This window comes from Strongylocentrotus purpuratus, unplaced genomic scaffold (genome assembly GCF_000002235.5).
Source record: "Strongylocentrotus purpuratus isolate Spur 01 unplaced genomic scaffold, Spur_5.0 spur5_scaffold_5, whole genome shotgun sequence".
NCBI lineage: Eukaryota > Metazoa > Echinodermata > Echinoidea > Camarodonta > Strongylocentrotidae > Strongylocentrotus > Strongylocentrotus purpuratus.
The window spans coordinates 32195808-32213531 of NW_022145611.1; the positions used below are offsets into that span (position 1 = coordinate 32195808).

The following is a 17724-nucleotide window of genomic DNA, read 5'->3' on the forward strand; positions in this document are numbered from 1 at the left end:
TTTTGTCTGTGAAAGTGTGTGTGTGTTGGGGGGGGGGGGTGCATTCATACTATTATTTTATATTAAGTTCCCATCAAACTTTCATTGCAACATTTATGCTTTCCTTAATTCAGATGTTTAAATGAAAAATAGGACAAAGCTCATTGATTCTCATTAATAATAACGAAAACCTTGCAACTAAAACAGAAATTGTTTTCCCATTAAGTGTGATATATATATCAAATCAAAGAAGTATTTCATAAAACTTTTATATAAATTTATTTGTTTCATGGCTTAGGCCTACTTCTGTGATTTGAAAGATTAATAATATCCAGTGAAGCATGCTATCCAACATCAAATTCTATATGGTTGTTACATTTACTTCTTCCTAAGCATAGCGGAAATGAAAAGAAAATTGTATAGGGTCAATTATTTGCTACTTGATATGTTTTGTAAGAAATTTGGAACTGTTGAATCTTCAGTGTGGATATAAATATAAAAATGCTTTTAGGAAGTTTTCTTGTTCAAACAATATGTGTCCTTATTTCAAACAAGATACTTCGTAAATAATTTAAGATGCTCCCTCTCTGCTCTCTCTCATCTCCAGTCTTCCATCCTTGATGTTTTCATCATGTCTTTTAACCATTTTTTTCTAACTATCCAGCCAAACTCCAAAGTAATCTGTTTCTTCATCTCTTCTACTTCTATCCCTTCGAACTTTCATGCAAAAATATCAGATTCTCTTCATCTCATTCTCATTGCTCACTTATCTTTCAATCAGATATTCACTACCTGTACGTTAATTTTATAAACCTTAACTCTATTATCTTTTTTAATTCATCACATTGTAATTATTGACATCATAAATAACACTTCCTCTTTTTGTTTATGTTCTTTTTTTCACAATTTTATTATAAAAAGACACAAGAAAAATAGTCGATGCTAATATTTAAAAGTCACTTACAAGCGATGACAATAAAACCAACAAACATGGGAGGAATCAATTTCCCTTTTCGTGTGCCTGTACCTCTTTCGCGTTAACAATTTACAGATAAACAAAAATGTTGACAAATACTGGATAACACTCATAATTTTAACTTGCATATCAAATACTGCATGGTACTACATGTCTGCAAAGTAATTGAGAACTCACTTGGAAAAAATTTGAAATATCTCACATTTAATACTTTTCAGATTGGAATAATGTGCAAAACCCAACAGAGAGTGGTTGCATGATTGTTTACTACATGCGCATTGGTTTATGCCTACTTTTTGTGCCATATGAGGATGAATGCTTCTTTTATATAAAACAAAATAGAAGAAAATAGCATTTGCTGTCTCATTGAGAAATACAAAGAGTAGTTATGAAATAAAGAGAGAATTTAAAGCACGCCCATTCATCAAACATTTTACTTCACAACAAAGTCAAAACATTATGATACTGGAGGATGATGACGAGATCATCCCCAAACTACCAAAATATAATCGTAATTTGTAAATGTATACAAAAATAAAGTGAATGGGTCAGGTTTTCTCTCCTTTCTTTTTTTCCACTTGCTCAAAATTATTCAGGAGTATTACACAATATTAGATCAAAAATCTAAAATGTCGCTCATGACTGTATCAATTGAAAAAAATTGTGAATTGAATGGCAACAATGTAAAATGGATATCGAATACAGTACTAAACAATAACCTCGTGACCCGTGTAGACAATTCAACAACTTCCAACTCCTTCAGCTGTTATGACCACAAAGAGCGCACAAGGTAATAAATCCTACTAGGTATGATTATCCCTAAATGACAACCTGGGTTAAGAGACAGGTATAATTAATTAAATGCATCCTCATGCCAGGTTTCAAAGCACATTATCCACCTCTTAACTGAAAATTGACTGACTAAAAACAGGGTAAGCCCCTTTACAACACATAGCGTGAAGTAATAACCAATTGCAAATTTGCAAGGCAGACCCTGTATTGTAGTTTGATCCAAGCCTGCATTGATTTGCAATAATAGGAGATATTGTAATAATGCTACAAATAGTTTAGCTGGATCGCATACCTTATCCATTGTGCTACATTAACGCAAGCTTAACCCTAAAATGCATATCGATCAGTGATTTGTACATGCAGAACATGATACCTGGACATTTTTTAGATACTCTCGAGATTCTACCCTGTGCTCACAAAACATAACAAATGATGTAACCTGCATTCTGGTCTGGACAGCAGTAATTACAAATTGAATAGAACACATGACACTTTGAACAACAATAACAAAATACAGTGAATATATTCAGTACTTTTTACAGGTATGCTCATTTAACCAAAGCTCTACACGAACAATAAACAAAATATAAAAAATAGTAACAATAATTGGGGTAAGAGGAACATAGTAGTAAAACAAAAATGGGGGTGGGGGGGGGGGAGGGGGCTATGTACATCATACCGCTGTTAGTGTTGGTTGAGCCAAGGTTTAATCGTAAAAGATTATTTAGGGAAAGATGTGGACGTACTTGAAATTATCATGTACATGTGTACTCTATAAATCCTTAGAGGAAAGAAAGATTACAAATTCTCAATTTAATCCTCTGCACTACATATCGGATTGATGTAATCTTTTAACCTAGATTTATTGAAACAAATAATAAAAGAGTATCAAACACAAATAGTTATAATAAATTGATTGTAACATAGCATGGACCAGGGAAAATCAACAACTTTTTTAAACATTTAGTAATCTCATAATAAATTCATTAATGACAAATTTTAACAGATCTATCTGTGCCAAGAGACCACTAAGATTTCTATAAACAGTTTTAGACAGATTATTCACCTGTAAACAATGTTTTTCCTCACTGAATAGTGAAACGTGTTTTAAGAAACACCTTGTTATTTGTGTTGTGTCAAAATTTAATGCGTAGCACCTAAAAATAAATTCAACCAATACTTGAATACAGCTATAAAAAAATTGACAAGGGTATTCAAATATTAAGGAATTTAAAAGTTAATTTGCAGTAAAGAATATTAATCTTCTATTCACTATACAATTAATTCAAAGCGATTATTCATTTGTTAGATGCAACTATCTCAAAGCATGTTGGCAATTCTGCTTCCAAATTCCTCAAGAATATTCTGAACTGGGAATCAATACAATAACAATGATCCAATCATAAAAAGGGCAATGACAAAACTCTAATATCAACACCATGATCATGTATGTACATCAAACAACAAAAATCAGCATCGCATCGTGTCCAATTCGACTGAAGTTGGCCACATTCTAGACTGCTAATGGAATTTGTGAAAATATTAATTTTCAAATCAACAAATCTTGAAAGGAGGGATTTAGCGTCTTGGAGGAGGAGAACGTCTGCTGGGTCTATCATAACCCCCTTGATCAAAGCCTCCTCTTTCATAGCCTCTGTCAGATCCTCTGTTTTCATATGGAGATCGCTCTGGTCGTCCACCACCGTAGCTGCTGAAGTGGAAAATAAAACAAAAATTTTGATATATGGTACGAGACAATGTATCAACTTTCTTGCACTTGTGGTAATTGGTGTTCAATAATTTACCAGAAGGATATCGTAGTTTATCATTTTGGTGGTACAGCATTCCCGGATGCAACATGGTAAATGGTTTAAAATAAAAATAGAAGACATTTTCTCTTAGGCAATCTCCTTGGTCTACAGTTTTCTATAGTATTTCCTGTCATTAAAACAATATTAGTCAATAGAATAAACACAAGCACCTTGTGATTTTTTTATAAACAATCTAATCATAGATCACTTATCATTTTTCCCAAGGCTTTCTCATCAATGAATAGCCATATATCGGTGAGCAAAAGCATCTTCACTTTTCATATAAATTTATGAATTTATTATTTAAACAGAGCCCACACAAAAAACAATTACCTGGCAGAGGGAGCTGATGCATAGTCTCTGGGTTCCCTCTCGTAGTCTCTTCTTGGTTCCCGTCTGGTATAGTCACGGCTACCTGCATCTCTGCTGCCTATGTCACGCCCACCACCATAATCCCTCCCGCCATAATCACGGCCTCTTGAAGGAGGGGGAGCAGCAAAAGCAGGACTCCTACAACATCAAAAACAGGAAAAATTCATAAGAAACGCTCACACAGTGATTTTATTCACAAGGTAATTAAAGAGTAATATTATTTATATTGGATTAAAAAGTGTGGTTGCATAATAAATCCTCATTAAACACATTTGCTACAAAATGGGTGGTTCGATTATGAAGTCAATTAAACGAAAATTTCCCTCGCTCATCGATCTATCGTAGATTCCACTGTGCGTGTGCGATTCAGACGAAAATTAATGAGCAATCTCGTACCACTCTTCACTGGATATCAATATACTGCATCAAGCTACGAACGTTTTCAATTTTCCAATGAAAGAGCTGAGGAATCTTCGCGATTGAGAGAAGCTAATGTTGGATTATTGCGAAACTTTCGGTGTAGCGATTAACAATTGCGAGTTGCGATAGCGACCACATGCTAGGAATACGTAGAAAATCAACTGCTGTGCAAGCTACATATTAGCAGGGGTAGAGCACTTCCAAATCTTGACAAAATTCACTGATGAAAGAGAAAGACAACAAACTAGGAAGAAATAAAATGGATAAAATAAAAGATGCAAACAGAACCAGAATTTTTTTAAAATTTAACAGATAACTGAATAAAAATAACATTTCTCTTTAAATAATACTAGCTTTTAATTGCCAAAATTTTGAAATGCAGAAAGACGAGAGAGAGGGAGAGAGAATGTTTGATACTCACTATATGCATCTATTTAAATTTAAATTTGTATCCATTCAAAATGCATGTACATGTAGATAACAGAAACATCGATATTGCATATTAATGGCTTTTCATTTATGGACATTTTGGAGAGAATTTTTTTTTGCTGTATGCTTTCTACCTTTCTTTTCCATTTGTCTTTTTGTGCATTAAAAAAAATCAGAAGGATTTTAATTTGTAACAAATCAATTGAATTACATGCTCTGTACTTCCCTACTTTTTGCTGTTCGACATAAAACTGATACAATGCTTTATAAACAAAGGTTAACATCGGCAACATAATTTTTTGGGGTAAGGACAGCAGAGTATGTCTCATTGCAAAGCACATGCATTAAAAACATAAAAGAAAGAGAATAATAGTATGGTTTGTTACAATAAAAGTTCTGGTAAATGGAAGTTGGTCAGTGCAATGTACACGTACATGTACACCATTTCTATCTCAAGAAGGTAGTGTTATTTTGAAGAGGATGTCTTATATCACATTAATCTTGAAGCTCTTTGCAAAATTATTGTATCAAGTGAGAAGACGCTACGCTAGTAGAAAAGAGACTTATTGAAGATCAGCAAAGAGGGGTCGATTTTCTGGTAATTGCGATTACGTGTATCCATACGCTCTTTACTCAAATGTATCGCAACAACATAGCTTCCACATCTCCTATAATACTGCGAATCCGAGGTAACTGTGAACACAGAATTCTTCAGAAGAAACTATGCCCATCGCGATGTCTATATTACCCTTACCCCCATTCTGTGTACAAGTGACAATTTTGAAGGATAAACTCGCGCTCTGAAAGATGCACTGATGTCACAGCGCTACTGAAGAACGAAGCACTTTGCGATTTACTGTGAACTTTGAAGTAGTAGTTTATCTTTTATTCCAAATCATTTCCAAAACCAAAGATGAATTGATTAATGCCTTACCTTTAAAGATTTGGAATTATTCAATTCAAGATTTATTGTCTCCACAAAGGTCATGAAGTATGAAGAAGAAAAAAAATTGGACCCTGATTTGTAAACTTCTTTGATAAAAATTAGAATATCATCTAATAAGTGGAATTTAATATTTGTTCTTTATGACGAGAGCCTTCAGTTAGATACATTTGGGTTACGCGACATAGTGTATTACATAAATCGACCCCTTTCGCTCATGTTTAACATAGAGTTTGACACATCCACTAAGCGATCGATACCTGCGACGAATCGGTGAGCGGCTGCGATATGCTGTCTCTGCGTAGCTGCTGTAGGAATCACCATATCTGGACCCTCTGCTTTCATCTCGGTAACTACTACCTCCACCACGGCCGAAGTCTCCACCACGACTAAAGTCGCCGCCACCACCGCGACTAAAATCGCTACTGCGACCATAATCGCTAGGAGGGTAGTCTCGATATTGGCCTCGTGGGGATCTAGGTGGTCCCCCGGTTCTCCCTCTGTCACCATCTCGTCTGCTATCGTATCTTCCTCCTCCTCCTCCTCCACCACCGCCGCCACCACCTCTTCCTCCACCGCTTCCTCCACCGCGACCTCCACGACCATTCTGGGCACGAGATGGTTCCACCATAATGCGATTACCCAAGAAGGTGCGACCGTTGAGCTCTTTCAGTGCTGCTTCTGCTTGTCCAGCCGTTTCAAACTCGACAAACGCGAATCCAGGAGGGTTGCGCGCCATCCAGATATCAACGAGGTGACCATATTTGCCGAACTCTCTTTCAACGTCATCCTTGGTCGTGCTATGATTGAGGCTGCCCACATACAGTCGGCCGGCTAAAAATTGGTCTAATAATATCATGAAATGAGATTGTTATCAAAAGTACATCATGATTCCTACACATATATGTTGGAAATAGTTCACATTTTATTTTAAAAAATTATTTAAACAATTTATATTGTCAATTTTTGTGTGTAAACATATCAACTTTAAACTCAAAGGAGATATAAGTACATGTAGATCAGGAGCACAAGAATTTAAACCATGTTGGAAATTTTAGATCCATTTAGATCCACTGTACAAAACTACAATGTTAGAAAATAAAAGTCTACCAGGCAGTCAATTAAAAGTCATCACAAAGGCCATGAAAGAAATGAAATCAGCACCCCCACCCCAAAAAAGCAGCAAAATATAAATTTGTTAGAAAGGTGGCCATAATTTAGATGGAATCTAGCAAAAAGTGGTCAGCATAACTCCATGTAAGATTAAATGGCCATATTTAGAGATGTTAGGTTTTTTTTTAACTATGGATGCATTGCCAGATAATGAAAAATAAGCAGAACTTTGTTGTCAGAAATTTGTTCTCTAGACTCTTAGAAAAGCTATGAAAATTGTTCAATATAACCTTTAAACATTAAATAAGTTGTACTGTTGTAACACAAACAATAATTGGTGACACCTCAATGTCCTTCCCAACAAAACATTTTCCTTTCAAGTCCCAACAATTAAGCTCCGTTAACAAAACTAAGACTATGATTATATTTTAAACTATTAATCCCTTTCCTACCTGCAGCTGCAGGTATTGTACAACAGCATCTCACTTGTAAATGGTACCACTTTCTCATGACACTAAATATCCATGAAATATTACATAATAATAATAATAATAATAATAATAATAATAATAGCTAGTTCTTATATAGCGCTTTTCAGGACCGAAGGCCCTATCTAAGTGCTTTACAGATAATATATATATATATATATATTACATAACCAGGGGGAAGGCAGAAGAAAAAGAAGAGGGGGAAGACAGAAGAAAAAGAAGAGGGGGAAGACAGAAGAAAAAGAAGAGGGGGAAGACAGAAGAAAAAGAAGAGGGGGAAGACAGAAGAAAAAGAAGAGGGGGAAGACAGAAGAAAAGAAGAGGGGGAAGACAGAAGAAAAAGAAGAGGGGGAAGACAGAAGAAAAAGAAGAGGGGAAGGCAGAAGAAAAAGAAGAGGGGGAAGGCAGAAGAAAAAGAAGAGGGGGAAGACAGAAGAAAAAGAAAAGGGGAAGGCAGAAGAAAAAGAAGAGGGGGAAGACAGAAGAAAAAGAAGAGGGGGAAGAAGAAAAAAAGGAGAAAGGGAAGGAAGAGTAGAAAAAATGAATTTTAGGAAACAAGAGAATAGAAAAATGGGGAATGGAAGAATGGGGAATGGAAGAATAGAAAAATGGGAAATGGAAACAAGGGAAGAATAAAAAAAAGGAGCAAAGGTAAAAAAAAAATTAAAAAAATAAAAAAAAAAGAGAGGGGGGAGCAGTAAAGACTGTCTCTTTTTGTATTATTAAATGTCTGAGACTTTTGTCAAGATTTTTGGTAACCTAAAAAACCTAATTCAGTATTAAATTGGGAGACAGTCTCTCAGTCTCATTTGGCATTTGATTTGGGACACCAATTTCTCTTAGTTTTATTTACATTTGCTGTAAAATGAATTACCTTGGCTCAAAATGAAAAACAGATTCTTGTCTTGAAAAAAAAACACAGGGCTCCTGCTCGGCATTATTAATACGCCAGCACAGAACTATAAATTGAGGAGGCTCTTGTTGATTTTCTCACCGGCCCCGTACATGGTGTACCACAATCACAAATCTCAGGCAGCTATTCCCATCCCGCTTGTACACAACATACACGCAACCACACGTTATAAATAGAGTCGAGCAGCTATATCACATTCACAATATGCTTCATTCAGCTACAATTTATACACACTTTTACGAAATATTTTTCTTCGCAATCTACACTTAACACATCTATAGTTTGAACGTAAGATTTTGATCAATATGATTATTTGGAATAAATACAATAAACAATATTTTGGCAATGAACAAGTATTACCTTTCATCTTGTCGCGTCAGAGGTCCGTTTGTCACGCCAAATATCACCGCGTGTCGAAACTGCGCATGCGCTGCTCAATCAAGGGATCTTTCCTTTTCTCCGATCGCTCCCCTCAGCATGAAACTTTGAAGAACACTAGCGGGGGGGGGGGGGGGGGGGGGGGGGTCTTCCAAAGTATATGTGTGTGGGGTGGGCACTAACAAACAAGGGCACTTACTGAAAATAAGGGCACCTACAAAGGAAGAACTCACAGCGAAAATAAACGATTTTCAGACATGAGTAAATGCCCCCATTATCAAAGATGATTTTCAATATATTTTGTCTCCCTCTTTACATTATGATTTATGGTCCAAGATACTGCATATTTAGCATCATACTTTGCAGTGGCCTGGCATAGAATATATGCTCTTCATTCTAGTTCTGGGGATTGTTCTCAGTGTATGTTTTTATCCGTTTTTTTAGTCTGAAATTAGTCAAATCTGACAAGAATTTTAAACAATATTCAATGTTTGAACTCGGCATGTTTTAATTTGAATTGTTCAATGTTAAACTAACTTACACTTGCTGGAAAACTAAAATAAAGAAACAATATCTGAATAAATAAACATAAATACAGTTGTGTTTTCTTGCACACACGAGTTTCAACCACTTCTGCTACACACCGGAATCATAGGCTATAGGCCTACTTACGCTAGCAAGATTTAGAAACTAGGGCAGAAAAGAATGAGAATTTGGGAATAATATTATGATTGTATGCGTTATATCCCATTTAAACAAACAAAAAAAATTGTTTTTCTTCTAAAAAACGGTCAAAAAAATAATTAAAAGCCGACCGTAGGTTTTAAAATTTTGGGGTCGGTCGCAAAGGGCAATACAATTTTTTGTTGTTAAAGCCTTGAAGACGGAAAAGACCTTTGATAAGTAACATTATTATATCAATGATGTAAGCGAGCGTGTTTTGTAAATAGGAAAAGGGGAATTATCAAAAGGGAAAATAAAACTTATTTGAAAAGAAAAGGAGCACGTTTCAAAGTCAAAAGAGGTGCAAAAGGAAAAACTTTTTTGTAAAGAAAAAGGGGCTCCTATCAAGTTTTAGTTGGGACATAATTATATCAGATATGAAAGTGTCGTAGTCGAGTGGTTTAAGCACTTGACTTGAAATTCAAAGGTCGTGTTTCGATCCCCGGACGCCGATACGGCACTACTGTGGCAAGGCATTAACCTTCATTTTCTATACTCGACCCAGGTGAGGTAAATGGTACCTGGCAGGAATTTATTGCTTCAAATACTGGAGCGCTATAATGGCAGCTAGTAGTAATAATAATTAATGCGCCTCGGAATAGAATAAGATAGACGGCGCTATAGTATTATTATTCATGAGAAGTGAGAAGGGGAAGGTGCTTTTTATCAAAGAAGAATGGGGCACTTGTCAAAGTAAAAGGGGGATCTTTTCCTACGTAAAAAGGGGTAATTTGGGGGTACTTGAAAAAGTTGGGGCGTGTGACCTCACCCCAAACGAATGGCAAAAATAAAGTGAGAGCGAGGGGAGAGATAAAAGAAAAGAAAAAAGAAAGTGAGATAGGAAATTACAGTGTAGCTTGCTCGAACCATTAACTTGGGAACATGCCTAAGTCTCAAATGAATTAAATCTGTTGTAAGAGGTGCATTAACCCAACGATTATCGAAAAACGATTGGGGTGATCCGATATAGAGTACGGTAAATTAAAGAAGAAAAAGAAATTGAGATAAGAGTGAAAGATAAAAGATAATATACGGGTATGTAGGTCTATTTGTGGCCATTTCACTTTACAGTGAATATAAAGGGGTAAGCTATGTGCGTAGTGATCCCAGGCTCCTGGCCTGGTCAATCTGCCCCCTCATATTTTGACCCTTTATAGTACAGCGTTTTTCAACGAGGGTGCCGCGAGAGGATTTAAATTAAGATGCTGCTATTTTGATGAGGAAATAACATTTCAGAGATATTAAAGTGTTTTTTCCCCCACTCGCTTTGATCGCTCGCAAAATTTAGAAACCGTATGGTTTCAGATAGCGAGGTTCATGAATATCTCCATAATAATGAAATGAGCACCTCGTTGCCCGAATATCGTCGTGATTCGGGCAGCACGGCGCCCGAATATAACCCTAATTGTTATTTTGTATTTTTATATCAAAATCGTTTTTGCGTCTGTATGCATCTTAATGTACTGAAAACTTTGTAATTATGTATAATACAGAAATAATTGTAAATTTATGTATGTGATTATGTATCACTATCAATATTTTGAAAACGCAGAAATAAAAATAAAAAAACAAAGATAAAAAAAAAAAAAAAAAAATTATACCACAACAAATTAAGTGTCCCTTTTCCCCTCGTTCGCTTCATTTCTCGTAAAATTGATAAATCAGGCTGACTTTTGGCAATGAATATGGGGAAGGTTAACAAATGTCAGTTTTATTGTAGACTAATTCCCCATACCAGACGGTTATTTCTGTCATTAGGGCCGTTGTGCCCAACGCCTCATCCGCCAGCGCACGAAGCTATAGCTTCGAAGGCCGCGCCATATCCATCACCATTGCATATGCCACGCCCACATTTTATTTCAAGACTAACAGTAGCAGACTCGCGAGTGACGTCTAGTTTTGAGCTTAATAGTCTGTCGTTGACGTTCTTGACTTCTTGAAATGCTAAATTATTGATCCGGAATGCTTCCTCCAATCTTTTGTTTCAAGGTTAGTTCTTTCCTAGTTTGTGGGAAATATGAAGCGAAAAATAATTAAACTTGTAAAAATATGCAACTTCCAAGTTCCAGAGTGCGCAGAATAGCAGTGTACACAGAGTTGTTGAAATGTGTTGGTATATTGAATGACGTCGCGAATCGGTGTGGATGCGGTATGTAAACGTTGCGGTGTACGATTCGGTGTCGTTTTGTTTTGGTTCTCATTATCATTTTAGAAAAAGCTTGTGTGTATATCTACTTCAACAAATACTTAGGTACAGTTGGGTTTTAGAATAAAACATGTAATATGTATCACCCATTTCTGGCATATTTGTTTCATTTTGTCACACATCAATTTTGGTTTTTAAAGATCTTCTTTTTTGTTGTTGGGGGGGGGGGGGGTACTTCAAGTCTTCTAACTAAGATGATATGGTTAAGATATGTTTGGCAGTTTGCTTAACAATATGAAGTAGTAAATGCTGACTGCAAGTTAATCCTTATATTCATCTTACTGTATATTTGTGATTTAAATTGTAGGTCCAAGGATCAACAAAAGAAGTCTAGAATAAGGCGGGATGGCATCTTTCCCATCCCCTCCACCGCCTCCTCCTCCTCCTCCTTCTTCAAGTGTTGTTCCGCCACCTGTAAACCATTTAGATGATAAGCAGATGCATAGAGACTTTGAGAGTTCTGCTGACGAGGTCAAACAGACTGTTGAGAGGCTGCCTTCATGGTAAGAACAAGCATCTTTCTTGAGCATTTTAGCCTGCTGCATCATATCTTCTTGAATTCATAGACCCCCCCCCCCCCCAAAAAAAAAAAAAAAAAAAAAATGAAGGAAAAAAATGATTGAATAATAGATAATTAATAAATGAATTTTAGAAGATATTTTTAATATAAAAATCAATTACAAAGCATGATGACTCTTACTCTTATTACCTGAGCATCATTTCAAGAAACAAATGTACATGTACAAGTTTGTGGTTTCTCAGTGTCGTGAAATGATGCAAGAGTTTCAACTTTCAAGATAGTTGCATTTTAACGATGTCTTGTAAAAGGGATATGACCTGATTGGTTCCTTCCGTTGCTTTTGTAGGAGACTGCAGTCAACAGATGAAGCAAGGACTCGGTGGCTAGCTTGTAATCAACAGATCAAGCATGTGGGTCAGCAAGGTACAACGTAAGTTGGCGGCAGTATCAAAGGTTCCTCTTTAGGCCCTAACCTATAATACGGCTCATTTTTTTAGTGCGATTTAGAAATGATAAGTTCCAAGAAGATTCCTCATATTTAACTTTGATTTTGAAGGTTATTTTAAGCATAAATGTTGTTTCAATTGGTATGTGATCTATGGACAAGGATATGTAGATATCTATCTGATTCATATTTCTATAAAGATATCTTCAATTCATTTTCATATCCATATATCCTTGGGTTGCAGAGTTATTAATATATATGGTGTAGTGGGTAGAAATGTTTAGTTCTTATATTTTACCATTTCTTTATATTTCTAAACTTGTTGTACGCAGCTGTGGCCTAGTAGCATTATGTATGGCTGCCAACATGCTGAATTCAGCAGAGAAAAGTCTGAATGTAGTCTTGAGTTCAGCCATAGAAAAAGGATACACACTCCAGGGGGAAATGTTTTCAGGTAAGATCCGCTGCGTATAACAGAACGTGTGTTTTTATCCTGCATTGAATCAAATATTCAAATACCAGTACATGTCTTGATCTTGGATCAGCTAGGACTCTGTCTTTCTGCTTCCTCTTTGTATATTTCTTATTTATTACCTTATTCAAGTTCTCAATATTGTTTTTTTGAAAGTTGAATAAAATTAAATATTGAAAAAAGAAAATGCCCTAAAGGAACTCGTAGACTGTTATATCTGCCTCTTATCTCACAGAAGACAGAGATATGAAAAAGAACTCGTAGAAACTAAATAAATCTGAGGTAAGAAATATGGGATAATGAATACGCAGAAAAACACTATGTAGCGCAGAAAGTACAATAATAATATGCTGTTTTAGTATAGATCTAGCGCATTTCTCATGTGTGCTTCCTAAGGACTTTGGATATTCAAGATATATATTAATTAAAGACAACAAGATCGATCTCTGTAAATGGCTGCATTTTTCCCCCAATGAATAGGTATATGATTTATTATTGGTTAACCTTCTACTGTTTTCAGCATCAAATACCTTGAAGTTTGCAGAGGAAGAATTTAACATGACAGGAAGACTGCTCTCTGATGGTCTTCAGATTCATAGAAAGGATGTGATAAGTCATCTAGCAAGAGGATTACCAGTATTAGTACCGTATCCTTTTACCCAAACTTAACTACCATATAACCTTCGTCAGAGAGACCCTTTGCAAGAACCGAGTCAGGGTTAGACACCAACAGGTGTCCAATACAAGTGGGCCTCAAATTGTCAACATGGGGGGGATGAGTAAGGCATGCATACAGACCCTAACATATCAATCCAGTCACAACCCCCACAAATAAAAGTTAGTGTGGAGCACTGCCTAATTTCTAAGAGCGGTCTTAATCTTGCTTTCAACTACTTTTGTTTAGTTCTGTTTGTAAGGCACCAATGTGAATGAATTCATATCAATCAAAATAACAATTTTGTTTTCATACCAGTAGTGTCAACTATTATCATCCTTTATGCAAGAAATGAAATGCATAAATGAGACCTCACTGTTAATCTGTTCATGCTTAATCAAACAAGGGGTTACAATAGTTCTGTATGTAACAGTTTCACAGAACTGATTATTGTATTACTTTGAACTGAATTTTTCATCTGACATTATGCAACAGTTGCAAATATGATTTCAACCTCTAGTACCAAATGATGCCAAACAACCAAACTCACAACTGATGGGAAATGTATGCATTGATTATAGAATAAACATCAGATACATGAACAGAAGCTTAAGTGTAATGTACTGGAATATTCAATTCAACATGTATTTTGCCTTGACCAAAATTTGGTTCAGATATGATAAAGACTCAAACAATGAACCGGCCACAAGGAAGGGACATTTTGCACATTGGGCAGTCCTCACAGGTAAGATTTCCAACCTATTGAAGAAAAAGTACCATATCCTTCTGACACCCAGGCCACGAGAGTCGGAAACATTCATTCAAGAAGTATGGAAATTTATATGTTCTTTGACCAAAGCAATATGGGGAATTGCAGACATGGTAAAGACCAAATATCTCAATTGATTTCTGAGAGTTTGAACATTTAAACATGGTACTTAAGAGTAGTGTAGCACATATATATCATCTGGTATTTAATAACAAAGATCTGACAGACATTAATAAACGGAAATGCACATTAGAGCATTGATGATAATCTACAGTAAGATCCTATTTCATGATGTAAGTGCAATACCATGTATTTCTAGTTCCAAGTATTATAACATCCTTGTATTAAAATTGTGCTGGGTTTTTACTCATTCACAGCCACTCTGTGTTCTGTACTTGTAAATCAATTCAGAATTTGCACAATATTCATTGAGCAATGGTTTTATTTATTCAAAGCAAATTTATACTCTTGCATTCCATTTCAAAAACCCATTCAGGTTTTGTGATAATACTGCCTGACGATGTTGATGTTCCACCTTGTTGTCATGGTGACAGCACCTCATCTAACCTCACCTACCTACCTCCTCCTTGGTCAGATGACATGATCTCCATCCTCCCGCATCTCATCAGCAAAGCATCGTTGGTCTTCCTGTTTGCTAGGCAGGGTAAGAGTCGTCTTCTTGGGGCGTGGCAGTACGACGTCCTAGCGAGAAGCAATATGAACTTGACAGAGTATGACCCCGCCCTTGAGGGAGAGTTTGTCTTTCATCAAGAAGGATTGGCAGCTGGTTTAGCAGAGAAAGTCATCCTGTTGAACAGGAGAGATGACAAGCCTTTGGATGCCTTATAACGATGATGTATCATGGGGGAGGGGGGGGGGGGCAGAAAAACACCTGAACATGTTTTGTGATTTAGTAATTTTTCAGAATATCTGTACCATATAAAATTGAAATAACATGCAAACTCAGTCCAACTCAATTATTTCTTTGAGATGGTGAAGGAAACACCCTCATAGAAAATTTTAGCGAGGTTTCTATGTTTGACAAAATTAATTTGCATAAAATTTGCCATTTATTGTAAATGTTCAAAATGTATTTATATACAATTTAATCACAGCTGAATAGTATGTGTTTTCATTAGTAATCCTTTTGATTCAGTAAGGAGAGTCATTTTGCCATGAAATTCTTGGCAATTATATTTGTTCGGGGCAAATATTCTTGTTTCCCATAGACCAAAATAAAGGATTCACTTGGTAATGTTTTAAACCATTAAAGATAGATAATTTAATTAAAGCTTTACAATGATGATCTGAAAGTAAGCCTATTGGCAACTGGCTGCAACAGCAGACTTGTAAATTGCCTATCTTATATGCAACATTGTCTTCCAGAGATATTTGCCTGAAATTTGACATTTCAAAGTCAGTAGTTAGAATTTGCAGTATTTTTCTGCTATCGTTAATGTGGGATTGCAGTGATGCCTTGTGATGTGTTATAACTTGATTGTCTGTAGGCTGATTTTTGGTGCAATATGTTTACTGCAGTGGCTAATGTGCTTTGGGAATTTTAATTGTTGGTAGCTACGATTGCGAACAATTATGCCACCACTTTTTACAAATCAGAACATTAATGTAAATCAATGGAGTTTGATAAGTTACAATGCCAATATCAAGATATGCTATATATGATTTGATCAAAGATGATCACGAGTTCTTGTAGTAAATGTATTGGAGTTCCGCTTCGAGTCAAACTGGCACAAAAGTTCGGTTGTTTAGACCTACCAACTAACCAGAATTTTGCTGCATGGAAATAATATTTGATCAAAAAGCACAACTCACATTTACACAGAGCAGATTGTGTTACTGTGTCAGGGTAGCTCATTGCTATGCTCATTACTTGGGTATAACATAGTTTCTACCTTAATCTCTATGGCAGACATCATCTATTTGCAGTTGTGGGCACTCAGTGTAAGCTTTGATTCCATGAGAAAAATATCTTCTGTCTAATAAATCCATTCAGTTGTCCACTAATGAAACAGACCTACTTTCTTCAGAGATATTTTGCACATCATTTGCACAAAATTATTTTTAATTGCAGTTTGCATGTGGATCAGTTTTGCCTCAAAAATTAATCAACACATGCCTATAATAAATGTCATACATGTCAGTACTATGTTGAACAGTATGGAATGTTTCAAGAAAATGCCTTTTGTAGAATAAATTATATGAATGACGACATTAATAAAGTTTTAAGTGTTCATTTAATGCCTCCGAATTATGAACTCTTTTGCAAATTGAATCATTCTCTTCTCCCTTCCTACCCCATTTTCTAGCTCCTCTTCCTCCATTGCCTCTTCCACCTCCTCTATACATTATGTCTGTCTGTCTGTCTGTCTGTCTCTCAATCTCTCTCTCGGATACAGGGAGGTGGGAGCTCCCTGCTCTATAAATGTAATTATCTCTCTCTCTCCCTGTCTTTCTATTCTGCCATTATTTTATATAGTGTTTTCATTGCATGCCTTTCATTCAACTTTGAAATCGATTTACAATTATAAATTCAAACACACAGTAATATAGATTATAACTGGAAATAAAAGATAATCATTTATTATACATATCAAGATACGCTGTACAAGTATTACATCCGGATAGGGGCATCACTAGACCATTTTGACTTGGGAGGGGTGGATCACAACAAATTTACAAGCAATTTAGAAGGAAAAAAAGATTTAATAATAAATTCATAGAAAGTATGGAGTTCGGATGCCCCTGGTTCCGAGCCTCATTTCATCAAAATTACAACTGAACGAAGTTGCAACTGAAGCCTACGATTTCTTGCTCACCGACAATAGAACATCTGTGGTTGGCTTTGGCAGATAATTGATTAAAGCTTCAGCTAATACAACTAATATCACAAGTAACTTTCATTCAACGAGGCCCAAAACACAAATGGTATAAACATGTAGATTATGTACATAAACTTACCACTAATAATACAAGATTACATGGCACACATTCATTTTCATTAACTACCTACTGTTTAATTGTTTTTATCAAATGGGACAAAACAGCTGCCCTAAAAATTAAAAGGAGGGGGGGGGGGCAAAATTAGTTTTCAAGTTTGTTAAGATGCCAGTCTTTATTAGTATTGATACAACTTGCCTAGCTATGTACAACAAGACTGAAGTACAAGCAGAACTATCTTTAACAATATTGCTTTCCATGACTTTATCATTCAACTGTTACATGAATTATGGATTCATTGTGAAATATAGAGTATTTTGGAATATTTATACTTTGAAGTTTTCCTATTGTTAATATGGACA

The 17724-nt window shown here is 35.8% G+C and overlaps 2 protein-coding genes across 4 annotated transcripts; one reads left to right on the forward strand and one right to left on the reverse strand.

Moving 5' to 3' along the window:
- Nucleotides 1–858: 858 nt before the first annotated feature.
- Nucleotides 859–8706, reverse strand: LOC584006 (RNA-binding protein Rsf1). Of its 3 annotated transcripts, XM_783890.5 has the most exons (4): nt 8597–8706; nt 5983–6568; nt 3892–4068; nt 859–3458 (listed from the first exon to the last, which is right to left on the reverse strand). In XM_783890.5, exons 1-4 carry the CDS (start codon nt 8601–8603, stop codon nt 3326–3328), a joined length of 903 nt encoding a protein of 300 aa, XP_788983.2. In that variant the 5' UTR covers nt 8604–8706; the 3' UTR covers nt 859–3325. The 3 variants fall into 3 exon arrangements, with proteins under 3 accessions (XP_788983.2, XP_030855382.1, XP_030855381.1); XM_030999522.1 differs by lacking the exon at nt 8597–8706 and having other exon boundaries at nt 859–3455; nt 5983–6596; XM_030999521.1 differs by lacking the exon at nt 8597–8706 and having other exon boundaries at nt 5983–6596.
- A 2495-nt stretch (nt 8707–11201) lies between these two features.
- LOC100891928 (UPF0692 protein C19orf54 homolog) lies at nt 11202–16663 on the forward strand. The gene is made up of 7 exons (XM_011683581.2): nt 11202–11326; nt 11851–12046; nt 12410–12493; nt 12841–12962; nt 13501–13627; nt 14310–14380; nt 14901–16663. The coding sequence occupies exons 2-7, from the start codon at nt 11889–11891 to the stop codon at nt 15251–15253; spliced, it is 915 nt and encodes a 304-aa protein (XP_011681883.2). The 5' UTR covers nt 11202–11326; nt 11851–11888; the 3' UTR covers nt 15254–16663.
- The last annotated feature ends 1061 nt before the right edge of the window (nt 16664–17724 follow it).

Bases quoted from the DNA above. Each gene is read 5' to 3' on its own strand.
- LOC100891928 (XM_011683581.2), top strand. From the start codon at position 11,889: ATGGCATCTTTCCCATCCCCTCCACCGCCTCCTCCTCCTCCTCCTTCT. The intron at 13,628-14,309 runs GTATCCTTTTAC...AATTTGGTTCAG, and splicing joins GGATTACCAGTATTAGTACC to ATATGATAAAGACTCAAACA. The intron at 14,381-14,900 runs GTAAGATTTCCA...AAACCCATTCAG, and splicing joins ACATTGGGCAGTCCTCACAG to GTTTTGTGATAATACTGCCT.
- LOC584006 (XM_030999521.1), bottom strand. From the start codon at position 6,581: ATGATATTATTAGACCAATTTTTAGCCGGCCGACTGTATGTGGGCAGC. The intron at 4,069-5,982 runs GTATCGATCGCT...TTGATGTTGTAG, and splicing joins CGCTCACCGATTCGTCGCAG to GAGTCCTGCTTTTGCTGCTC. The intron at 3,459-3,891 runs GTAATTGTTTTT...TTTCCACTTCAG, and splicing joins GCATCAGCTCCCTCTGCCAG to CAGCTACGGTGGTGGACGAC.